This window comes from Ipomoea nil, unplaced genomic scaffold (genome assembly GCF_001879475.1).
Source record: "Ipomoea nil cultivar Tokyo-kokei standard unplaced genomic scaffold, Asagao_1.1 scaffold2704, whole genome shotgun sequence".
NCBI lineage: Eukaryota > Viridiplantae > Streptophyta > Magnoliopsida > Solanales > Convolvulaceae > Ipomoea > Ipomoea nil.
The window spans coordinates 3,782,661-3,807,555 of NW_017619132.1; the positions used below are offsets into that span (position 1 = coordinate 3,782,661).

The following is a 24,895-nucleotide window of genomic DNA, read 5'->3' on the forward strand; positions in this document are numbered from 1 at the left end:
CAAAAGCATGATTTATTTAATTAGCAGATGAAATAATACTACCTTATTTAATCAAAAAAAAAATATACTTGTTTACACTAGCATTCCCGGGGGCGATGGGATTTTAGTCTGGATCTTGAATTTATAGACTAGACTAGTATTTTTTTTATGCGCGATGCGCAAAAAATAGATGCCCAATAGATGCCCAATATTAGTATTTTAATTATTATTGAAGAAGATAAGAAAATATATGGTTGTTGGATCTCAGCGCTGCACTATGCTTACTTCCCAGGGGTCACCCATCCCGGGATTGCCGGAACTAACCACCCGGCCAACGCCCAACAATCTCCCTCCCAGCACCTGCCGCAACCTTTGATCACCAAGCCCAGTTGCGCAGCATGCTTGACTCGGTCCTTAGCCTACACGCCCACCATCCTCTCCTAGGATTGGACTTGGCCCGACCTACGCCCACATCCCAGCCTACACGCCCACCATCCTCTCCTAGGATTGGACTTGGCCCGACCTACGCCCACATCCCACCTGGGATTGGCGAGGCGAAAGGATTGGACTTGGCCCGACCTACGCCCACATCCCACCTGGGATTGGACTCGGCTTTCGCCTCGCCATCGATCCGAACCCGTGACCTCGGCTCTGATACCAATTGTTGGATCTCAGCGCTGCACTATGCTTACTTCCCAGGGGTCACCCATCCCGGGATTGCCGGAACTCAAGCACGCTTAACCACAGAGTTCTATGGTACCTGGTTGCCATATCCTACTTAAAACCAATTGGTGATAGGTAGGTGGACATTAACCATTTAACCACATCTCTCAATGGTAAGCCACAGCGCCACGTCTCGAATCGAGCAGGGGCTAAACTCGGCCAACCCGGCCGACGCCCAACAATGGTGGACGCATGTGCATGGTAACAATAATGGAAAAGATGACGGAAGTACAACTTTTATAGCATAATGTATAAAAAAAACTTAACAGAAAAATAGACATAAATGAATGGTATAAGCTTCATTCAACTTATTGTGTTTTTAGATTTAGATTTAGATTTGATGAGAGCAAATTTGGTTTGTATTATTGCATCTGTTACTATTTGAGGAGCCAAAGATAGAGACGTGCAGGGAGTACAATTCTATAAGGCAGAAGGGTCAAATAGACTCATGAACTAACACTGATTGTTTATCTAACACCATGAATTAAAATATAGTCCATCTAGGTTATTATACTCCCAATTATTTTGTATATAGCATTTTTAGCAAATTTCTAACAAGTAACCTATCTAATTTGCTTACATGAAAAAATAAAATAAAATAAAATAAAATACTGACATGTTATTTTTTTCATCTAACTTGCTGTTTAGTCACTTTTTTCGGCAGAAAAAATTCAAATTTTAAACGTATTTCCAGATTATGATGATTTCTTCTACAAATTTTCTAGAAAACAGTGAATCTATTTTTCCATCGGCTGTGAAATAAGTATGTTACCGCTTTTGGGGTTTTTGAACCCATTTATTGGCATTGGTTTTTATTTTGATTTTGGATGGTGCGTTTATGAGGCTCTTCGGTACATACCTGAGATTGGGAAGCTTGGAAAAGAGCTGGTTAATAGACTAAGGGACAATGATGATCTGTAGTATATTGCTCTTCATTTGAGGTATAATGACTAACACGATTTTTGATTTAATGTTTGAGGTGTAACTTAATTAACCGACTTTCTTTGAGTGTAGATACGAAAAGGACATGCTTGCGTTTACTGGCGGCAGCCACAATCTGACTGAAGTAGAAGCTAAGGAACTTCGCGTTATAAAGTATAATATGCAGCACTGGAAAGAGAAAGAGATAGATAGCAAAGAAAGGAGACTGTCATATGCATGATCCCGAGGGAAGCGGCCATGTTTCTGAAGGCGATGAGGCACCCCTAAATGTGAAATTTCTTGTAGTGTTAAGAAAGAAAACAACGCACCTAAAACTTTAGACCGACGTACCTTAAGAAGGAAAACAACGCACCTTAAAAATGAAAATGATGCACCATAAACTTTAAGCGATACACATTAAATTTTAACAACTAACGCACCTTAAACACACAAACCACATGCACCATATTTCTTCATATAGGACATAGTCTCTTTATATTTCACTAGATTTAAATTTAGATTAAATATAAACAATGACTAATTATTTAATTTTGTGAACGTGGATCTGCGCTGGACTAAAATCCCAATATTCCGATTTGGTTTCCAAATAAATTATTTTTCTTTATGGACTACACCACATAGCAAATTATGTTGTGCAATCGTGTACGCCATGCATGGTGCACACAGAATTGGATTCATAATTTTTATATTACAGATCCATAATTTCTACACTATAGATTTATAATTTTTATACTATAAATTCATAGTTATTAAACTCTATATTCACAATTTAAAAACTCTATGTTCATATTCCAATTCTGAACTCTGTATTCACAAATCATTGAACTATATATATGTTCATAATTTGATAACTATACAATTTAAAAATTATGAATCTATAGTATAGCAATTATGAATTTATAGTATAGCAATTATGAATCTACAATTTAAAAATTATTATAAATCTACAGTATAGAAATTATGAATCTATAATATAGAAATTATGAATCAAATTCTGTGTATATCTTGCATGATGCACACAGTTGCACAGCATAACGCTCCCACTAGATATTGGCAGGCTTGTGGGGATGTGCTATATATTGTAATTTATTAAAATTATAATTAAAACCCTCGTGCTCGACGTACTGCATCGAGAATTAAATATATAAATAAAAAATTGAAATCTCACAATCGTATACAAAAGTCAAAAGAACACATGCAAGCACGCTAGTGGAGACAGGTGATGAACAACAACCCATACAATAAGATTTAATTAATTAATTAATTATTTATTTATATAAAATGTTGTATTTGAGCATTATTTGACCCTTCTATCAAGGATAAATATCTTTTTATAAAGTGTGAGAAAAATTTAGTAGCTTTGGAGGGTCGTATACTAGTATTAATGACTCAGGATATAGTGAAAAAAGAGTTCTTTATTGGAAGGGCCAGCTGACGATTTCTGCTTGCACGACGACGGTGATAGCTGCACGGTGAACGGTGACGGTGGTGTTGGACTGCTTGCAACGAGCACTATGGAGGATGGGAGAAGACACTTAGCATATGTAGCGGTGTAGGAAAGTGTTGTGGAGGATGGAGTCTAAGTTCATACTTCACAGCGTATGTAGGGTTATAATTTTTACTTATTTTAATTTTAATTTCGTATTCAAAACGTTATCGTTTAAGGCAAAAAATGAAATAAAATTTAACAAAAATATTGCGACGGAATAAATTTCGGTCACCTTTTCCGTTGCAATTTTTGTCTATACACAAAAACTTAATTATTTTAACGACGGAATTGAGTCAATCGCCAATTCCGTTGCCAATTCGCGACGGATCAAAGATCGGTCGCCTTTTTCGTCGCGAAATGGACGACGTAAATTTGTTCGATCGCAAATTCGGTCATGAATATTTTGCCGCTAATATTTCGCGGACTTTATTTATCTTTGCGCCAAGATTTGCGACGGAATTTAATTCCGTCGCCTTTTCCATCGCCATTTTGCAACAAAATGTATTCGATCGCAATTTCGGTCGCTAAATTGCGACAGAATATAGTCCGTCGCGATTCGCGATTTTTCTTGTAGTAAATATAGGAGATTCATTATAGTTGTTACTAAACTTTTTTAAAATAGTAACCAATTTTTTGTTGCAAAGGGTTCTAATATATTTAATGAATGCACATATATACAAGATCAAATGAATGAATCAACAGTACCAGTCCTTTAGGTGTTTTGCTCAGTGTTCATTTAGTTCAACCATTATTGTTGAATAAATTATTATGGATAAGGAAATTCCTAATTTAAAGAATTTAGATGTACTAAAATTTAAAAATTTTAGTTATAATGTAACCCAAAGATATTGGACGATTGGTAAATATCATGTAACCCAAACATTAAAATGCTAAAGAAAGTGTTTCGTTATTCAGCAGTAGTTTGAAGCAACAATTTGTTCCAAACCACTGAAAAACAAACATTGCAATTTAGAAATATTTTCACTTGGCGTTTTTAAGAATGATTTCCCCAAAACACCTCTATATTTATAAAAAAGAAAAAAAAATTACTATAGAGCTCACTGCTTGCCCATCCGTTGATGGGCAAGCTTAATTTTTAAATTGGAGTCATGCCACTTTTTTCACCGATGTGGGAAAAGTGACAAAATTAAGGGGAGCCGAACGTTCGTCTCCACATATGTTTTATTTATTTTTATTTTTTTAATTTTATTAAATTATTTTTTTAATTTTTTTTTTAAAACAACAACAACAACAACAACAACAACAACAACAACAACAATAATAATAATAATAATAATAATAATAATAATAATAATTATTATTATTATTATAATAATAATAATAATAATAATAATAATAATAATAATAATAATAATTTAATAATAATAATAATAATAATAATAATAATAATAATAATAATAATAATAATAATAATTATTATTATTATTATTATTATTATTATTATTATTATTATTATTATTATTATTATTATTATATGTATACCCGACCTTTAAATCATTTTACATGTTAATCTAAATAGTTAATTTTTTTAAATATCTTTTTACCAACCATTGATATAATTCGCTGGTCAAATCTGTTAATATAATCCGCTAACGCTAATCGCTAACGGTTGATTGTCAAACAAAGACATTACGAAGTAGTTTCCACTTCAATTTGTGTTGTGATTTGAATACTCTCTTTGTCAACAAATCCCTCAAGAAGTTAATATAATTGACTTAATTATATTTTTAAAATTTTTTCATTGTATTAATAAAATACTTGGTAAATAAATATATAGCATTATTTTTGTCGGTTTTCACAGTGTTGACGGCTGCCCGGCAGGCCAACACTACCGGATAACTATATTTGTGAGTGTATAGAAAGTAAGAAAATAGAGATAATTTTAGAGAATAACCGTTGTTATTTCTTTAGGGTGTTGTCCTTCCAAATATGTCACTCTCAAAGAGAGAGGCTTTCTTCCCCCGCGATGAAGATCCCATGGGGATATTTATACACGAATATCGAATCTATACATGGTAAGTAGGGCTGACATCTAGCCAAGGTCAAAGGTAAGTAGGGCTGACGTATGGGTTGATGCCACCGTTGATTCCCTGCCTTTCCTATCTTAGCAAAATATGGAAACTACCTAATCTAAACGAAGATTGCTTCCGGAAAATCTGCTGATACGCGTTTCGGGGCGTGTTTTCAGTCAGGAGCTGTCCCGGCCGCACGAGGACGCCTTCCTGGGTTTCTGCCTCTGGGTAGGAGCATCCCTCCTGGCCAGCCTAGTCGCCCGTCCGGGTCCTGGAGTGCTGCGCGGCTGGGGACACACCGCCCGCGTGACCTGGTCGCCCGTCCCGGTCTTATGAGGCTCGGGATCAGGGACACTTCGATCATCGTGACTGGTCGCTCATCAGCATTGTCTTCTAGGGCCCGCTTGGGGACGCGCTGGCTGGCAAGCTGACTGCTTGATAATTGCATAGTGGACTTCGGGGGCGTCTGTTATCATGACCGAGAGGTTCTTAGCAGTTTCCTCTTTCCCCCCAGGTCGGTTACCGGCTCGGCTCCCTTATCTGGGGTATCTATCAATTTTGTATTATAACTTTGATATTTAATTAAAAAAGTGCACAAAAAAAGATAATAGACAATGTAGTGAATATAATCAATTGATGAATTTGAAGGTAAAGAATATTTTTTACGGAGAAAAATAAAGATAATATAACTAATGAAATTATTTAGATACCTTCTAAATGGAAGTCCAACTCGGGTACCATTAGACCACATAGTCTTGATAATGAATTAATTTATTGATAATAAATATTTTTTTGAATAAAGACATTGTAGGGACAATGTAATGAATATAATCAATTGATGAATTTGAATGTAAAGAATTTTTATATTAGAGAGAAATAAAAGACAATATAACTAATGAAATTATTTCTCTTATTGATAATGAATAATTTTTTTTGAGTAAAGTCATTATAGACACATAATTCTAAATTAAAGAAATGCATATGTATTATTTTTTGTTGTTGCTACTAAATTATTATTTAATTTAATAAGAGTAAAATAGAGTACTAATTATGCCAACTTTGATTGGGATGAGGTTCGAATCTAAGACCTTTCTTATTGAAATCAATGAGTAAGTTAACGAAACTAACAAAAATTAACGGAGAAGATAATATTTAACGGAAAAGTTAACGGATAATCATATAATTAAGGATAAATTAGGAAATCTCAAGGAAAAATAAAAATCTGATCAATTTAAGCCATTCATTTGATTAAAAATTTTGATGGTGCTTTTTTATTTAATTTAATAAGAGTAAAATAGTGTACTAATTATGTCAACTTTGATTGGGATGAGGTTTGGACCTAAGATCTTTCTTATTGAAATCATGAGTAAGTTACCGGCGAAGTAACAGAAATTAATGGAGAAAGATAATATTTAACGAAAAAGTTAACGAATAATCATATAATTAAGAAATCTCAAAGAAAAATTAAAATCTGATCAAACTGAGTCATTCATTTAATTAAAAATTTGACTGTCATTTTTTCTACTCATTATAAACCTAACTCTGATAGATAGTAGAAATAAGCCTATCTATCTAATTGGATGACGTACATAACCCTGCTCCCATATATATATCATCATCTTCTTCACGCATGTTAATCCAAGCTTCAATCCCATCCCCACATTTGGTGCTCATCAATACAATGAAATTCTTGTACGGAAAACTTGTTGTGCATACCCAAACAGGCCTTCCCCAACTGAAATTTACCTCGTATATTGGAAACCTGCACCAGCTACTAAAATCCAAGAACTCAGCTTCCACTTCGCCGGTTAAACGCCATTTACGGAGATGTTCAGAATGTCCTTTTCCGTTTTGCAAAGCTTCTACGTATTCCGCGTTGATTTCCCTCATGGAAGTTCTCAATTGAAACACCAGGTGAGCGTCGTCTGGGCATGTTTCCGACGGCGGCGTTTCTACCGGACTCCAAAGGTTCCCGAACGTCGCTTCGGGGAGCGGTGGATTCATCCTCGCACGGAGGTTCACGTTGTGGGTGGCCCGGAACGTTTTCTTCATCGAAGCGTCTTGGGATCTTTTTCTACTTGCCTCGCTGAAATTACAGATGTCAATTTGTACAATCAAACTACTCACCAGTCACCACTTAATTAATGCCTTTATATATAATATATAATATATATTGTTAGGGGAAATCTTACATATATTGCTTCCACAAGAAGGCGGAGAGGACCTCCACGCGTGTGGGGTTTTCCACTCCCGACGACTCTGCCGCCGCAGATTTCTTCAGAGCTGCCAGCTTTTCTTTATCGAACAGGACGCGCCTGGTGACGATCTTTTCCCTCGTCATGCATAAGGTATGCGAGAATCCAAACTCGGACAGGTCTGTGTTGGTTGGCGGGAAGAGAGACGTCACCAACCCGAAATTGGGCGGCGAGATTTTCCCGGCGGCGGCGTCTCCTTCGCGGGCGGTAACGGCCCATGCATTGACGAAGTTGACGAGAGAGAGCCCATCGGCGATCTTGTGCGACACGCAAACCCCGATGGCTATTCCGCCGTCAAGAAAATGATTTACTTGAACACCAAGCATTAACTCACTATCATCATCACTATAAGACTCTACGGGAAGAAACTTTTCTAACTCCTCCATTAATGGATTCTCAACCACATCTTTGAGGAAGCCATGAACGCGAGCTTCAACCCACAGTGCGCCATCATCACTACAATCAATGAAATCGTTTCCTTTGATCCGTCCAGCTAAGGGATAAAACAGGGTTAAGACCTTCGATAAAGATTGCTTTAGCAGTTGTGATGAACGGCCATGATCATCTTCACCATGATGGAAGAAGAAGATGAGAGGGACGAAAAGGGGCGGTGAGATTTGATCAAGAAAGGATAGTTTGAAGGTTTTGAGGTGAGGTGGAGTTGGTGATGATGGCTTGATCATCATCTCTTTGGAAAGTAATTCCACTTTCAACACCATCCTCAAAACTATATATGTTAGTGCTAACTCTCTTTGTATGGTTGATTGGTAGCTACTTTAATTTGGTGCACAAACTTAATGTGTTGTGTTTATATAGAGTGAGTAGGGAAAGGTAATAACAATATGATGATATTGATGCTGATGTTACAATCAGACTCTCATATAGGATCATCTCACGGATCCTTATTCATGGATCGAATACTGATGAAAATGTAATACTTAAAGAAGGAAAACATCTTAAGAAAGAAAATAATGTACCACCTTAAGAAAGAAAATAACACACCTAAAGCTTTAGACTGACGTACTTTAAGAAGGAAAATAAAGCAACTTAAGAATGAAAACGAGGCACCTAAAACTTTAGCCCGATACACATTAAATTTTAACCACTAACACACCTTAAACACACAAATCACAGACCTTAATTCTTCATATAGGACATAGGATCTTAATATTTCACTAGATTTAAATTTAGATTAAATATAAACCATGACTAATAATTTAATCATGTGAACGTGGATGCTGCGCTAGACTAAAATCCCAATATTCTGATTTGGTTTCCAAATAAATTATTTTTCTGTATGGACTACACTACATATTGGCAGGATTGTGGGGATAAGCTATTGTAAATTTATTAATATTATAATTAAAACCATCTTTTTCTAGATCGAGAGCACATGCAGGCACGCAAGTGGACACAGGTGATGAACAACAACCAATACAATAAGATTTAATTAATTAATTAATTATTTATTTATATAAACTGTTGTATTTACATTCAAAAAAAAATATATAAACTGTTGTATTTGAACATTATTTGACACTTCTATCATGGATAAATATCTTTTTATAAAGTGTGAGAAAAATCTAACAGCTTTGGAGGGTCGTATACTCGTATTAATGATTTGGGACATAGTGAAAAAAAAGAGTTATTTATTGTCAAGGACGGACACAAAAATCATTTAAGTAAGGGCGAAGATTAAATGACGATAGAAAAGTCAATTACAAAATATCAAACAGTCATAATAAGGTTAAAATATAAAATACATTATAAATTAAAATAAAATATTTTTGATAGATTACATGATAGTTTTGGTTGGAGCCAAAAATATACATGACTGGAGTGAAAATGTGTAAATATTTATGAGAAAATATGAAACATAATCAATTAGATAAAATAATTTGAATAACACTATATTCATAATTATTTTTAAATTTTAATTTCTTTTAATTTATTTAGATTGATTTTTCTAAATTAATTCGAATACAATAAAGTATAATATAAACTTGTATACTACATTAATTTAATGATTCATAAAAAGTATATTAAAAGAGCATTTAATTTGTTAATTAAATTATTCATAAAAAGTGGACTAAAAATATTTAATTTATCTTGTAAAGAAATGAAAAAAGACGCAGAGTAAAATAAATGAGGGAAGATAAGGAAAAGTGTTACTTATTAGGTTTAAACCTATGACATAGGCTTTTTAAAATTAAATTTGGAGTTCAACCAACTAAACCACTTAAACTATTACCAATTTTAGCATAAATATAGTATTTATATATATAACATTTCATGCTATATGTGTATATAGTGTGTCTGTGTATATATATATATATATATATATATATATATATATATAGTGTGTGTATATATATATATATATATATATATATATATATATACATGTGTATATGAAGTTACTACAAATTTTCATAACTACCTTTTAAATTCAATACTTAATAGAAAAATAATGTATGATAATTTAAAATAAAATTTAAATGTGTTTCTGATCTATTAGATTTATCTAGATGGACGGTTGTGATGGGTTTGTATTTCTCTCCAAGCCGCATATAATCATTCGATCTGTTTCTTTTATATATATATATATATATATATATATATATATATATATATATATATATATATATATATATATATATATATTCCCTCTATCACATTTTATCTGTCCTACTTACTATTTAATATTTATTGGGTCAAACTAACTAACTCTTTCTTCTTTATTTATTTTCTTTAGTATTTTTTACTTATTTTTAAATTTGATTTTTTTGTGTTTAATAGTACTTTAGGTGTAGTTTCTAAGAAATATATAAATTTTGTATACAAATACTAAACTTAATATTATGAAAAAATATATTAAAAATAACTCCAGTCAAGCCTCGTCAACCGAACCAAGACACATAAAATGGGACAGAGAGTATATATATATATATATATATATATATATATATATATATATATATATATATATATATATATATATATATATATATATATATATATATATATATATATATATATATATATATATATATAGAGAGAGAGAGAGAGAGAGAGAAAAACGCTCATATGTGGTCATGTCATTAGGTGTGGTCGTGTGGTCGTATCTGTGTCGTTGAATCAGTTTAATCTAAAGGCTGTGGTAATTCTGAGGATTTTCGCGCGTTTTAGTAAGTGGGGGTGTTATGGTAATTACAGTGACCATTTATAGCGGGCGGGTTCCAGAATACACCAACAGTGTTGACAACATACACCAATAGTGTAATAAAACACACCACAGTGAAACACACCAATGGTGTATTCCCGTGTTATGGTAATTACAGTGGCCATTTATAGCGGTCGAGTTCCAGAATACACCAACAGTGTTGACAACATGCACCAATAGTGTAATAAAACACACAACAATGTGATTTTCCTTATTCCGGTGTTTTATGACAAGTTTACCCTTACAGTTCGCTGGGTAGAAGAATGTGCGCGAAAATACATTAAATAATAAAAAGTTGACAACAAAATTAAAAAAGAAAAAGTTGATTTAAAAAAAAAAATTGTTGGTCGTTATATATATATATATATATATATATATATATATATATATATACATATTAGTTCTAGTGCGGTTGGCACTGCCAGGTGCGGTTGTGGGGTTGGCTTCGCACCGTTGATCTTAAAAATGTAAGGGCGCTGGTTTTGATTCAATTTCGCGCACTGAGGGGTAAAATAGTAAAATAAAAATACTTTTCTTCTTCTCTATGTTCTGTTCTTCGTTCTCTCTCGCTCTCTTCTCTGCATGTCCGTCGTCTATTTCTTTGTTTTTCAAAGCTTTTCCCGTCAATAATCGTAGAAGAAGCAAAATTATAGTAGGTTTTGTGCTTTACTCGCTTGCTGATATCTCTGTGTGTGTATTTTCCATTTGATTTTCAACACATTTTACTCGTAGAACACAACATCAATGGTGTTTGAAGAAAATTTAACCCAACTGGAGCCATCTCAGCAACCAACATCGACTGTATAAGGTAAATTTCATTTATTCATTGAAATGTCGTTTTATTGCTGTAAACACAAAAAGTAAACTTTGTATATATTCACAAAATTCCTTGTACAGTGTGTGTATAATTCAATGCAGGTACAAAATCTCTGTCTAGTCCTCTGATTCTTCACTAACGTTATCTATGGAAGTGCCTCCGGGATTCAATTAGCGTAGCCTCCGGGATTCAATTGGCGCGTGCCTCCGGGATTCAAGTGGCGTAGCTTCCGGGATTTAAGTGGCGTAACTTCCAACAACGAGCGTCAAGAATTTAGAAATAATCAACCCTGCAAAGTTTCAAAACACATGCAATGGATTCAAGCTGCTTTAAGATCCTCAAATGCCTTCAAAAGACGTCAAGATCTTCGAGACAATCAATTCTGCAAAGCTCCAAAGTACCTGCAATGGATTCAAATTGCCTGCAAAATCAACAAAAATGCCTTCAAATCTTCAAGCGTTCTTCAATGCCTTCAGGCTCTTCAAATGCTCTCAACTCCTTAAGCCTTCAAGCTCTAAGCCTTCAAGTTCCTCAAGCTTTCAAGTTCTTCAAGCTTTCAAGCGTGTTTTGGAATGAAAACGAAGGCCCTATTTATACTAAAAGCTTAACCAAAATTCCTCAACCAACTCCCCTTTTTAGTTAATTAATTAATTAATTAATTAATTAATTAGGAAAATGAACCTTGTCCAAGATCAAGTCCAGGTTCATTATTGTATAATCTAATTCAAATTCAAATTAAATTATAATTATCTAATTCAAATATAATAAAATTAATATTATATTTAAATTATAATTATAATTTAAATTCAAATATGAAGTGGGCTTGGGCCAACTAATCAATTAATTCAATAGCCCAAAATCAAATTTAATTGGACTAATTAAATCAATTTAATTTCTATGATCCAATTAATTAAATTGACCCAATAACAATCTCAACATCGACCCAATAACAATTTCGTCAGTCCATTTGTCGGGTTCAAATTTTCTGTGTCTACAAATTGCCCCCTCGAGACTTGCCGGGACACGCCACTTGATATGCTTGGACCGAGGAAGTCTCGAAAATAAACGGTCCTTTAAATTCATCGTAGTGCATCTAAATTCCATGAGCCTAAATGTTTGCCTGGATATTTCGTGAACCCAAATCAAAAGATTAAATTGGCACAAAATGAGCCCAATTGCGTGCTGGGATATTCCATGAACTCAAGCCATTTTAATCACAAAAGATTAAAATGCATTTTAATTTTATGAGCCTAATTATAAGCTTGGATTTTCCATGAGCCCCAAATCTATATGATCCTCCAGACTGTTTCAATTTCAAGTATAGCCAGAGAAGCTAAGCTCACTACAACCGTCTCATGCAAGATTGTAGCGGCATAACTAATCCCACTTTTGCAGGAGTCTCAATCATATTAGGATGCTAAATTTCAGTTAACTCCAACTACAATACCATCCCATCGTGTGCTATAAATGGGAGCCTCAACACATCCACATTCACGCCAATCACCAAGCAGAGAAGAGCAAGGAAGAGATGCTGATCACTGGAACTTTGTCCCTCAACAAGGTAAATGTCATTCTTATCATATATAAATAATTTCCTATATGCAGCAGGAATGACAACACGTATGGCTGCAATATAATATCAAAAAGGAAAGGAGCAACATAAGTGTAAGGAGCAATCCGGGAGCTCTGGATTTTGTAAATCGCCACTGTTGAAGCGCCTCGGAGAATTTTGTCAACCTCATGAAACAACGAGCGACGTGAATGGTGCCAAGGAAGTAGAACAACCATCGGAGAGCGGGAACCATACCGCCAGAGTGTGAGTTTCTACTTGCAGTGCTCGTACCTCGTTGCTGACGGAGCTCTTCATCGGAGTCACTGGAAACCGCCGCTCAACTATTGATGCCGCTCAGCCCCTTCGCCGGAGACTGTTCCTCGCCATCAACGCTGCTTGCGGTGACTTCTTGCTTTATTGGAGGGAAGCTCATGTCAAGATTTGTTTTGCAGGAGGGAAGCTCATGTCAAGATTTGTTTTACATGAGGGTGAGGCTCATGTCAAGATTTGTTTTGCAGGAGGGAGGCTCATGTCAAGATTTGTTTTACATGAGGGTGAGGCTCATGTCAAGATTTGTTTTGCAGGAGGGAGGCTCATGTCAAGATGGAGACCAGAGCCTGCTGCTCAACCGTCGGAGTCTACTTTGTTGCCGTAGGATTGCATCTTAGAAGCTCTGTTGATTTGTTTTACAGGAGGGAAGCTCGCGTCAAGATGGAGACCGGAGCCTGCTGCTCAACCGTCGGAGAAGGCCAACCGGTGAGCTGGAGTTCGTCGCTGCCTTTGCCAGAGTTGGTTTTTTTTTTTTTTTTTTTTTTTTTTTTTTCAGAAGTTGCCGCTCACCCACTAACGCTGTTGGAGTCGCTTGAAGATTACCGCTCCGGAGACTGTTCTTCATCGAAGTCGCCGGAATTCTTTACCGTTTGTTGCAGGTTGCCGGACTGCTGGACGTGGACAGTTGCACCCCCGTCGTTGCCGTATGTACCGAGAGAAGAAACGGACGAAGGGAGCCACCACTGGTCTACTGCAAACTGAACTCTTTTATTTTCTTCTTTCAGGGATGAGACCATGAAACTTGAATTAACGGAGAGATGACAACACAGTGTCCAATGTGATGACAATGATCACAGCCCATTGTGACAGCTGCACCCATCCCCTTTCGTTTTTTTTATTTGCCTCACGTTTTTTCTTTCTTCTGCTTCGTAGTTCGTATCCCCTATTCCCCTCTTTCTTTTCTTTTTCTTGCTTTTTCATTTTGTCTTTCATTTTCCCTTTGTAAACTTTCTGCTTTGTTTTTTTTCTTTTCACCTTTTTTTTGTTTTCGTTTTTTGTTTCTTTTGATATGTTAATAGTAATACTAATATAATAATAATGATAATAATAATAACATTAATTATTATTGCACTTCTTGTCGCGGTTTTCTCGAATTTGGTATAATTTTAACACACACGGTTTGGGACTAAAGAGCCTGGTGATATACAACGATCATAGCAATTAATCCACCACCCTTAACAACTGGACCCCTGAGCACGAAAGAGAAATTCAAAGAAATTCAAGACCAATAATTGAAACTCTTTTTACCCATGCTCAACAATAACTCGATGCCACGCAAGCTGTCGTTCCATTAGCTCACTTTTTCATTATAGCTTCGAATTTGTATTGTTGTTTCGCTTTAGCTCATTCCTTTATTGGATTGTTAAAGCATACTTCTCTTGCATTTTAATATTCCTGAACATTAAAAGGAACCATGAAAACTACCCATAAACCTTCTCCTTGAAAGATTTAAATGAGATATGAACGTAGGAAATTCTGGACAGATTCGTGACTTTATTTCCCCTCGAATTTTGACCCTTCAAAAGTCGTATTCAAGTTTAGATGTCTTCATGAAAGTCATAGCTCTGTAAGTTAGCTTTCCAACAATACCCATACCACCTCAATCGGACTATTATAGATCGAGATATGACCAAAATACCGAACAGTGACCGATTGTTGTGAAAATGCATGCTTTGACAATTATTTTCCATGACTCGCAATGCTTCCTAGACCTGTTCTCCTCCTTTCCATGCCAATAATTAACATGTTCTTGAATAGAATCACTATCTTGGAAAAAAAAATATAAAAATTTTGTTATGACTGAACTTAGACAATAAAATTTCTAAGCTGCCTACGTACTCCCACGAAAGAGATCAAGTCAAACGTAGTTCAATTTTTTTTTTTTTTTTTTAAGTAAAGCCGTTCACAGTTTAAGCTCATGCGGGCCAGGAGCGTCTATGATTTGGGCCCACCCATAGACAAGCGAGATGCATTAGCAGTTTAACCACGTGCTGCATTTTTGGTGGACATCATTCATCAAGTAGTCTCGTTTACTTAATTAATAGGGCCGACTTGCGCATCATTTTCATCAAAGTTGTACATGCCCCCTGCAATCGGGATCTCATCATGTCAATTAATGTGGAATGAAGACGGCACCTCATCTTGAGTTAGTGTTGCTCCATAACCGGAATCAAGGTCTTCTTTTTTTCCTTCTTGCACACGGGTGTATATAATGGTCTTTGGCTGGACCTTCAAAACTTCGCTGCATGAAACATGGACATCAACTTCTCGTCTCATACGAGAGGGAACTATACTTCTAAGTCTTTTTGAAGACTCTATTTCAATAGAAGTGCTAGTCTGTTCTTTTAAAACTCGAGCAGCTCCAAGTCTGTCATGTATTGACTTCCTCTTAGCAGGTTTTGGATTTGACCCAAGCCTATAAAAGGCTGACCGTCGTGGTTCTACCTCACCAATCCTATCAAAGACTGATTGCCTCTTGTGTTGTTCCTCCTCATCGGTAGACGTGATGCAATTACTTGCGACTCTGTTTATGAAGATTCGCACTGGTTTAGGGAGCCCATAGCCTAATCCTTTACGTTCATGCGGTCCCTGCTGATTTGACTTGCCTTTACTGCCGGCTTCTGGGATAAGTTTCCCCAACTTCTGCGGCTCATTGGGATTGTAGCCAGCTTTAGCTAGAAGTTTATAAGCATTGGGGTCGAAGCCATTAGTGCGCTTAACAGGCAACATTTCATCTATTCCATCCCGAACATCGTTATCTTTGGTTTCTTCTCCAAGCGGTTTGGCTGGGGGAGCTTTCAATGGTTCAATTCTTGTAAGCGGGAAAACAAGTTCCTTATGGCAATGAGGTTGGTCTACGACTTGTTTGCCTTTCCACTTTGGATCGGGAGGTGTGTCAACATCGCTTTGATCAGCCTCCTCTACAACTTGTTTCTTCAAGTAAAATTTTGCGTCTGCAAAGTACGACTCTGCTTCGATGAAGGGAGTTTCATCGGCGACTACCTTCTCTATCACACCGCCTTTTTCAAACATGAGGCATTGGTGCCAGGATGAGGGGACTACTCCATTCTCATGTATCCAAGGTCGGCCTAGCAACAAATTGTAGGACGTCCTTGCATCTATCACATAGCATAGTGTACTTGAGTTTAGTGTTCCGATCCTGAGGTCGAGTCTGATGGTACCCAGTGCTCTTTGTCCGCCTTGATTAAATCCTTGAATCATTAAGCGGCTTTGAGAGAGTTCATCGGTGGAGATGCCAAGTTCCTTCATAGCCCGGAGTGACAGAATGTTCACAGCCGACCCTTGATCAATCAAAATCCTTTTAATCTTTTGCTCGCGGGCATAACCTTCAACAAACAATGGACGATTATGTGGTGCACCACCAAGCAATAGATCTTCATCTTTGAAAATTATCTCTGTAGTGTAAGATGCGGCTTTGCGAGTTTGGACCTCGTTGCTTCCTTCAATCAAGGGGAATGAAGATTCTCCCACTTCAACATGTTCTTCATTGGTATTCAAGCAAGTTCCAAGAATGTCTGTTCTACTCAGGCGAAACACCTTTGGCATGTATCGAGCTAGGGTAACTGGTGCCCGTGGCTTGCTGGGACGTCATTTCTTCTTCAAGTCATGGACGGGGTCCCTTGCCGACTTCTTCTCAACCCATTGCTTTGTCATCTTCTTTAATGGTCTAATATGACTAGTAGGATCAACTTGTGATGGTTTTAAGTACTGCACCTCAGCATGCTTTACTCTAAATGGAAGTGTGCATTTATGTTTCTTGCCCCCATTATTCTCCTCATCTTCTATAAGTAGTGGAGCGAACCTCCCACATGAAATTTGGTTTGTGCTTGCGCTAGCATCCGTAAGCTCTATCTTTCCATCACGAGCAAGTCCCATCACTTTATCCTTAAAGACGAAGCATTTTTCAATCGGGTGTCCGAGGAGACGATGATACTTGCAATAGTTGAGGTCATCCACCCTAGAAGCTTCTTCGGGGCGCTTCATCTCAGGTAACTCAATTAATTTGAGTTTCAACAACTCGTCAAACATAGGAGAAACGTCAGAATCCAAGAATGGATATTGTTTCTCCTGCCACTCTTCAACAATTGTTTTTCTAGCTCCCCTTGATGGGCCAGTGAATGATCTTTGCTTGGGCTTCTCAGCCACTTTGGTGAAAACCCGCATTGGTCCTGTCATCACGTTCATCGTCTCTTTCTTCTCTTGCTTTGGAAAGAACTTACTCCATTTGTTGACATCTTGGTTTGCAGGTGCCTTTGATGAGTTGGGCATACTTGACATGTTTAGTCCCCCATTGGTTTCAATACTCAATTCCATGTCATGAGCACGACTGGATAATTCTTCAAATGTTCTAGGCTTAATTCCCTGCAAGATATAAGAGAGCTCAAAGTGCATGCCTTGGATGCACATTTCAATTGCAGAGCTTTGTGATATCCTCTCTTTACAGTTAAGGCACAACTCCCTCCATCTCTCGATGTAAGCGCCCGCACGCTCACCCTTCCATTGGTGGGTAGTGGTGAGCTCCAAGAAGCTGACAGTCCTTCTTGTGCTGTAGAAGCGGGTCAAGAACTCGCGCTCCATATCATTCCAGCTATCAATGCAACCATGCTCCAGGTCAGTGTACCAATCAAAGGCAGTGCCCTTCAGAGAGCGAACGAACTGCTTGACGAGGAGATCTCCGTATGTTCCTGCATCATTACAGGTTTCAATGAAGTGGGCGATGTGCTGCCTTGGGTTGCCTTTTCCATCAAACTGCTGGAACTTGGGAGGTTGATAGCCCAACGGCATTTTCATTTCTTCAATCCTATGAGTATAGGGCTTAGTGTAAGTGTATGAAGATTGTCCTCCCTCGAGCTTCCCTTTAATTGCTCCCATGATGTAGTCGTCCAACTGGTCTACAGGTATCATGCCCTCAAAAATTGGAATACTCTTCTCAGCGGGTGGTGGACGAGAGATTGTCTCTTCCATTCCTGGCCTACTTTCATGACGCGGTGACTCGACATCAATCTCATCCTCTTGGGTTTGAGGCTGCTTCTCGGAAGCTCGATTTGTTTCGCCGTTTCTTCCGCTTTCAACCTTTTCACTGAGCTCATTGATTCTCCTTTCTTGGTTATGCATGAACGTAGTTATCCCCTCAAGAGCTTTGGTGATGTTTGCTAGTTGTTCCTCCACCGAAGCTGCGTTCGTCGTCATAACGGGCATGACTGTGTAGCTGTGAGTAAATTCTGACGATGTTTTCTGCAGAGGTGATGATTGAGATGTAGGAGACGAGCTACCGCTGCCAGGGGTTCCTTTTGGGGGAGTCATACTCCCGCTGCTGGGAGTTCCTTTTGTGGTAGTAGGGCCCATATGACTCTTGTCGCTAACAGTTTCCCTCGTCGAAGATGAACCCTTGTCATATGCAGCTTTCCATGACTTGGTGGAGTTGCTTTCAATCCTTCGGACGATGTTACGAACCATGTTCTGGGTCTCGTTCAGTTGCACCCCTAGGTTCCTCGCTCGGCTCCGAGTCATTGCTCCTTCCACATTTTGGCTATCACCGGAACCGGCCACGGATGATGCCTTGGAGCGGGTAGCTTGAGCATAGGTCATCTTGGAGGAGGGATTTCTTGATGCCATTTGGATTCCTTCCTCGAATCAATAGTGAAGAGATGAGAGGCAGAGTTGTCCCATTGGGCGTGCCAAAATCTGTAAACACAAAAAGTAAACTTTGTATATATTCACAAAATTCCTTGTACAGTGTGTGTATAATTCAATGCATGTACAAAATCTCTGTCTAGTCCTATGATTCTTCACTAACGTTATCTATGGAAGTGCCTCCGGGATTCAATTAGCGTAGCCTCCGGGATTCAATTGGCGCGTGCCTCCGGGATTCAAGTGGCATAGCTTCCGGGATTTAAGTGGCGTAACTTCCAACAACGAGCGTCAAGAATTTAGAAATAATCAACCCTGCAAAGTTTCAAAACACATGCAATGGATTCAAGCTGCTTTAAGATCCTCAAATGCCTTCAAAAGACGTCAAGATCTTCGAGACAATCAATTCTGCAAAGCTCCAAAGTACCTGCAATGGATTCAAATTGCCTGCAAAATCAACAAAAATGCCTTCAAATCTTCAAGCGTTCTTCAATGCCTTCAGGCTCTTCAAATGCTCTCAACTCCTTAAGCCTTCAAGCTCTAAGCCTTCAAGTTCCTCAAGCTTTCAAGTTCTTCAAGCTTTCAAGCGTGTTTTGGAATGAAAACGAAGGCCCTATTTATACTAAAAGCTTAACCAAAATTCCTCAACCAACTCCCCTTTTTAGTTAATTAATTAATTAATTAATTAATTAGGAAAATGAACCTTGTCCAAGATCAAGTCCAGGTTCATTATTGTATAATCTAATTCAAATTCAAATTAAATTATAATTATCTAATTCAAATATAATAAAATTAATATTATATTTAAATTATAATTATAATTTAAATTCAAATATGAAGTGGGCTTGGGCCAACTAATCAATTAATTCAATAGCCCAAAATCAAATTTAATTGGACTAATTAAATCAATTTAATTTCTATGATCCAATTAATTAAATTGACCCAATAACAATCTCAACATCGACCCAATAACAATTTCGTCAGTCCATTTGTCGGGTTCAAATTTTTTGTGTCTACAATTGCTATGTTTATACACACCTTAAGGTTTAATTTCACGCATATAATGCTTTGTAGGGTTAGGTCAAAGTGATGCAACTTAGGTTTAAATTCACGCACCTTAGGAAGTTAGTAGACGCACCTTACGTTCTTAGGAAGCGTGGTTTTTGAGCTTAAGGTACGTGAGTTTTGTGCTTAAGGTGCGTGGGTTTTATGCTTAAGGTGCGTGAGTTTTGTGTGCTTAAGGTGCGTGGTTGTGTACTTAATTAATGTGAGTAGTTGTTGAAACTTAGGTGCGTGAATTTTGTGCTTAAGGTGCGTGAGTTTTGTGCTTAAGGTGTGTGGGTTTTGTGCTTAATGTGAGTAGTTGTTGAAACTTAAGGTGCGTGGGTTTTCTTCTTATGGTGCGTTTTTTTTTTCCTTTTAAGGTGCGTGACTTGTATGCTTACGGTGCATCAGTTGTGTGAAACTTAAGGTGAACCATTTTAAACCTTAGGTGCATCGTTTGTGTTCTTATGGTGTTTTGTTGTGTGCTTAAGGTGCGTGGTTTGTGTTCTTAAGGTGTTTTGTTTGTGTGCTTAAGGTGCGTGGTTTGTGTACTTAAGCGCGCCATTTTAATGCTTAAGGTGCGTTCTTCACACAACAGCACTGGAACCCGGCCTTCCCCGCACTTGAACCCTTCCCTATATATATACCATATATATGTGTGTGTGTGTGTGTGTGTGTGTGTGTGTGTGTGCGCCATTGTTCTCCTGAGTCCATTCTTTTCCATGAATCCATGTGGACAGATCTGGGCCATTAAATACTTGAGATCAATGATTTAGATTGGGTCAACTGTGCAATTTCGCAACTGTGCAATCAAGTCGTGTAATATGTCCTTTGGTAATCAAGTTCAACAAAGTTTTTATAATGAAGGATGCTAGGTAGTTAGCACTTTTTTTTTGGGATTTAGGGGGGACGAGGGGGGGGGGGGGGGGTTTACACGGGACGGACGAGACAAAAAGGTCCTTCTAACTAGTCTCGTGAACGAGATGATTGCTAACTGCGCCCAATTGGTCATTATTGTGCACCAAAACATCACAATCCGGGAGGATTTTTTTTTTTTTTTTTTGGGTGTAATGATAAGACAAGAATTAAACTTTCCATTTCTATACTAGGACTCTTCATCATATACCAGGCCAAAAAAAAAAGAAAAATAAAAGACAAGCATTCACTTTGTGAGTGCCCTCTGCTCCATGCCAAAGATTCCTTTGGATATATATGTTTAGGATCAGGTGTGCATGTCACATCACGTGCGAAAATGCAGTATGTACACTTGAAAACTCAAAATCATGCATTTGAAGGTAAAAAAAATATGCACTTAAAGGCAAAAAACTACATTCGAAGGTAAATAGATGTGCAATTGATGCAATTTATGGTACCAAAAAGGGATGTTATTCAACTTAAATGTTATTAAACCAATTACCCATACAAATCTTTTGTAAATCTTATAAATTTCATTAGAAATTTAGTTATATATTAGTGAAAAGAATGCAAAAGATATAACAAACACTGTCCAAAATTGTGCACTTGAAGGCAAAAAATCTGCACCGAAGGAAAAAAAGGGTTCACTTGAATGCTAAGTATTTTTTTTTACACAATAAAAAAAGACACACATACACTTGTAGGCGTTAAATTGAGCACTTGAAGGCATAAAGAGGATCACAAGAAAGTAAGGGAGGAAAAAAAGAAAGGCTTAATAAACAATAGGGAAGGAGAAAACCTGATAAAGAAACAAAAACCACCGTAGGGTTTTTGCGCTTGAGAGCCTAGATGAGATTCACCAGAGAGTCGTCGTAGACACCACGAGGAGAAGTCGTCGGGGACTGGCCGCCTAGAAGGTCGGCGACGGAGAGAGCTCCGCCGCCAGAAATCGCCAAGAGGCGATAGAAGAAAACAAGAGAATGAAAAGACCATCACCGGAGAACAAACATGTATTAAATAGCTTCTTGATGGCGACGGAAAACAGATTGGAACACCATCGCCAGAAATTTCATGCTAAATTAGGAGAACAAACATGAAAAAAAAAAAAAAAAAAAACCAAAATACCCCTGGATCAAACAGTCTCTTGACGGAAAATCTTCCCGTGTGGACTAAAATTGGAACGATTTTATTAATTAACAGTGTGCGTAATGTGGCAAAAAAATTTATGGTGGACTAAAATTGGAAAGGCCCCTATAATAGTAGGACCAAAATGAAATTCACTCTTTTAAATATGAAGTTCAAAAATTATGAACATATAGTTCTATAAGAGTTTTTTGCACTTTTGGTCCCACGACTATAGTGCCACTAACAACTTTGATCCACGACTTTTAAAATTTGCACAATTGGTCCACGACTATTACTTTCTTAGCAAAAATAGTCCATCCGATGAACTTTCCGTCAACTTTTCACTGGAAATTCTTTTTTCTCCTTTTTCACAAGGGTATAATGATCTTTTCATTTACCTAAACTAATAATAATAAAATAAAGATAAACTTAATCTGCTCAAATTACGCACACAGTACACTATCACTCTCATTCTCCCTCTTTTACCTATTTTACTATCCATGCCAATAAACCCTAACCTTAAAACAAATTTTAAATTCACCCAAGCGAATACATTAATCTTCGTATGGGATTTCATAGTGTTGAAGGTATTTCAAGAGTAGTTTGAGAAATGCTCATAATATTCAAGTTCTCCAAAGTGAAAAGAGAATAATGAGTGCGCTTAATTTCATAAGTAATTCGAATATTTCGCAATGCAGTAAGTTTTCGATGTTTAAACTGTTAATTTTAACTATATTTGTGTCTATATGTGTAGTTTATATGTGTGTGAATTCGAATGGTGCTTTTGTGATGTTAGCAGTGTTCGTACAGTGGTTTTGTGATATTAGTAGTGTTGGTATGGTGCTTTTATGCATTGTGTTTATATAACGTATATTATGAAGTATTTATGCACTGTTAATTTTAACTATATTTGTGTCTATATTCACCTAACCTTAAACGTATTTAGGTCATTAGTTTAGGTAAATGAAAAGACCATTATACCCTTATGAAAAAGGAGAAAAAAAATTCTGGTGAAAAATTGACGGAGAGTTCGCTGGAAGGACTATTTTCGCTAAGAAAGTAATAGTCGTGGACCGATTCTGCAAGTTTTAAAAGTCGTGGATCAAAGTTGTTAGTTACACTATAGTTGTGTGACCAAAACTGCAAAAAACTCAGTTCTATTAGGTACATGAAGGATACACTCCAAAGGTCAAGAAGTTTGGTATGTGGGGGACGTTTGCTTCATGTTCGTTGTTGTGCACACATCTTGAACTTGTGTGTTCAAGATGGATTAGATGAGATTCAGAACATCATTAGTGATGTTAGAGATAGTGTGGAATATGTGAACCGGTCGGAATCCAAGCGTATAAAATTTGCTAATTGTGTGCAACAATGCAATTGAAAGATAGGAAATTGATTCGTGATTGTAAAACTAGATGGAACTCAACTTTTGAAATGTTAAGTTGTGCACTCAAGTTCAAAGAAGCTTTTAAGATGCTAAAAGCTCGTGATCCATTCTTTGACAGTTGTACATTAGAAGATGATTGGGACAAGGTTGCCAAAGTTTGCTCAATTTTAGAGGCTTTCTAGACAGCTACTCATATTATTATTTCAGGTTTGTTTCTTTTAATTATTTTTTTAATTTAATTAAGGTTGTGACTTTTGATTTGTGATTATCTAAATTCAAATTTATTTCAAGTTCTGAGTATCCTACTTCAAATTTGTTCCTTCAAGAAGTTCAAAAAATCAAATCAACATTGGATAGTCATGTAGATGATGAAGATGATTTTATTAGGGATTTGGTTAAGAGAATGAAGAAGAAGTTTGATAAATATTGGGGTGAGTGCAATTTGTTGATGGCTATAGGTGCTATCTTTGATCCAACAAAGAAAATGCTTGCAATTGAATTTTGTTTCCCTAGACTTTATTCTTATCAGGAAGCTAGAGAGAATATAACAAAAGTGAAGGAGATCATCAATGCTCTTTATGAAGAGTATGTTGCTGAATCAATGAATATATGAAATTCTGAAATTCTGAAAGTTCAGGTTCTTCCAACACTTTTGGAAGCCAAGTCAACCGCCAAAAGTCTACATATGCTTGGGAAGATTTTGCGCACAAGTTGAAACTTCAGGGCTAAAAACTCGGAATTAGTAGACTATCTAGAAAAAGAACGTCTTAAAACTACTGAGGTTCCTGACAACTTTTGTTCTTTAGACTGGTGGAAGAGGCATAGAGTGTAATATCCAATATTATCAAGAATGGCAGCAGATATTTTAGCTATACATGTTAGCACTGTGGCTTCAGAAGCAACATTTAGTGCTGGGACAAGGGTAATTGATTCGTATCGTGCATCATTGTTGCCTGAAACAGCACAAGCTTTACTTTATGGGGGTGATTGGCTTCGACATATACATGGAGTTACAAAAAATAAAGTAAGTTAACTTTTATGCTTAATGATACATTATCTTTTTAAAACTTTTGTTTAATTGTATTCTTATTTTTTTTGAATGCAAATTGTATTCTTATTTATTTATTTATTTTCGCAGAAAGATAAATCTTTTCAAGAAATATTTCTTCCGACATCCAACTCATGAAAGTAAGTTACTAAGTAATATACTTGTCTAACTATTTTTAATTACTTTATTTTGTTATCTAATATTATTAATATTTTTTTGCAAGTTGAACAGATATTTCTTGTTTTGAATTGCTTACCCGGAAGAAATATCTATGTACAAGGAATCAAGGACCATTGTTGTTGACTTATGTCTTGTAGTTTGTTGTGATTTGCGAACTTATTTTGAGGTGCTTTGAAGTTTGAACAATGTTGTTGACTTGTG

The 24,895-nt window shown here is 36.6% G+C and overlaps 1 protein-coding gene across 1 annotated transcript; it reads right to left on the reverse strand.

Moving 5' to 3' along the window:
- Positions 1-6,688: 6,688 nt before the first annotated feature.
- On the reverse strand, positions 6,689-8,247 carry LOC109156083 (vinorine synthase-like). The gene is made up of 2 exons (XM_019303907.1): positions 7,359-8,247; positions 6,689-7,252 (listed from the first exon to the last, which is right to left on the reverse strand). Exons 1-2 carry the CDS (start codon positions 8,138-8,140, stop codon positions 6,739-6,741), a joined length of 1,296 nt encoding a protein of 431 aa, XP_019159452.1. The 5' UTR covers positions 8,141-8,247; the 3' UTR covers positions 6,689-6,738.
- Positions 8,248-24,895: the final 16,648 nt, after the last annotated feature.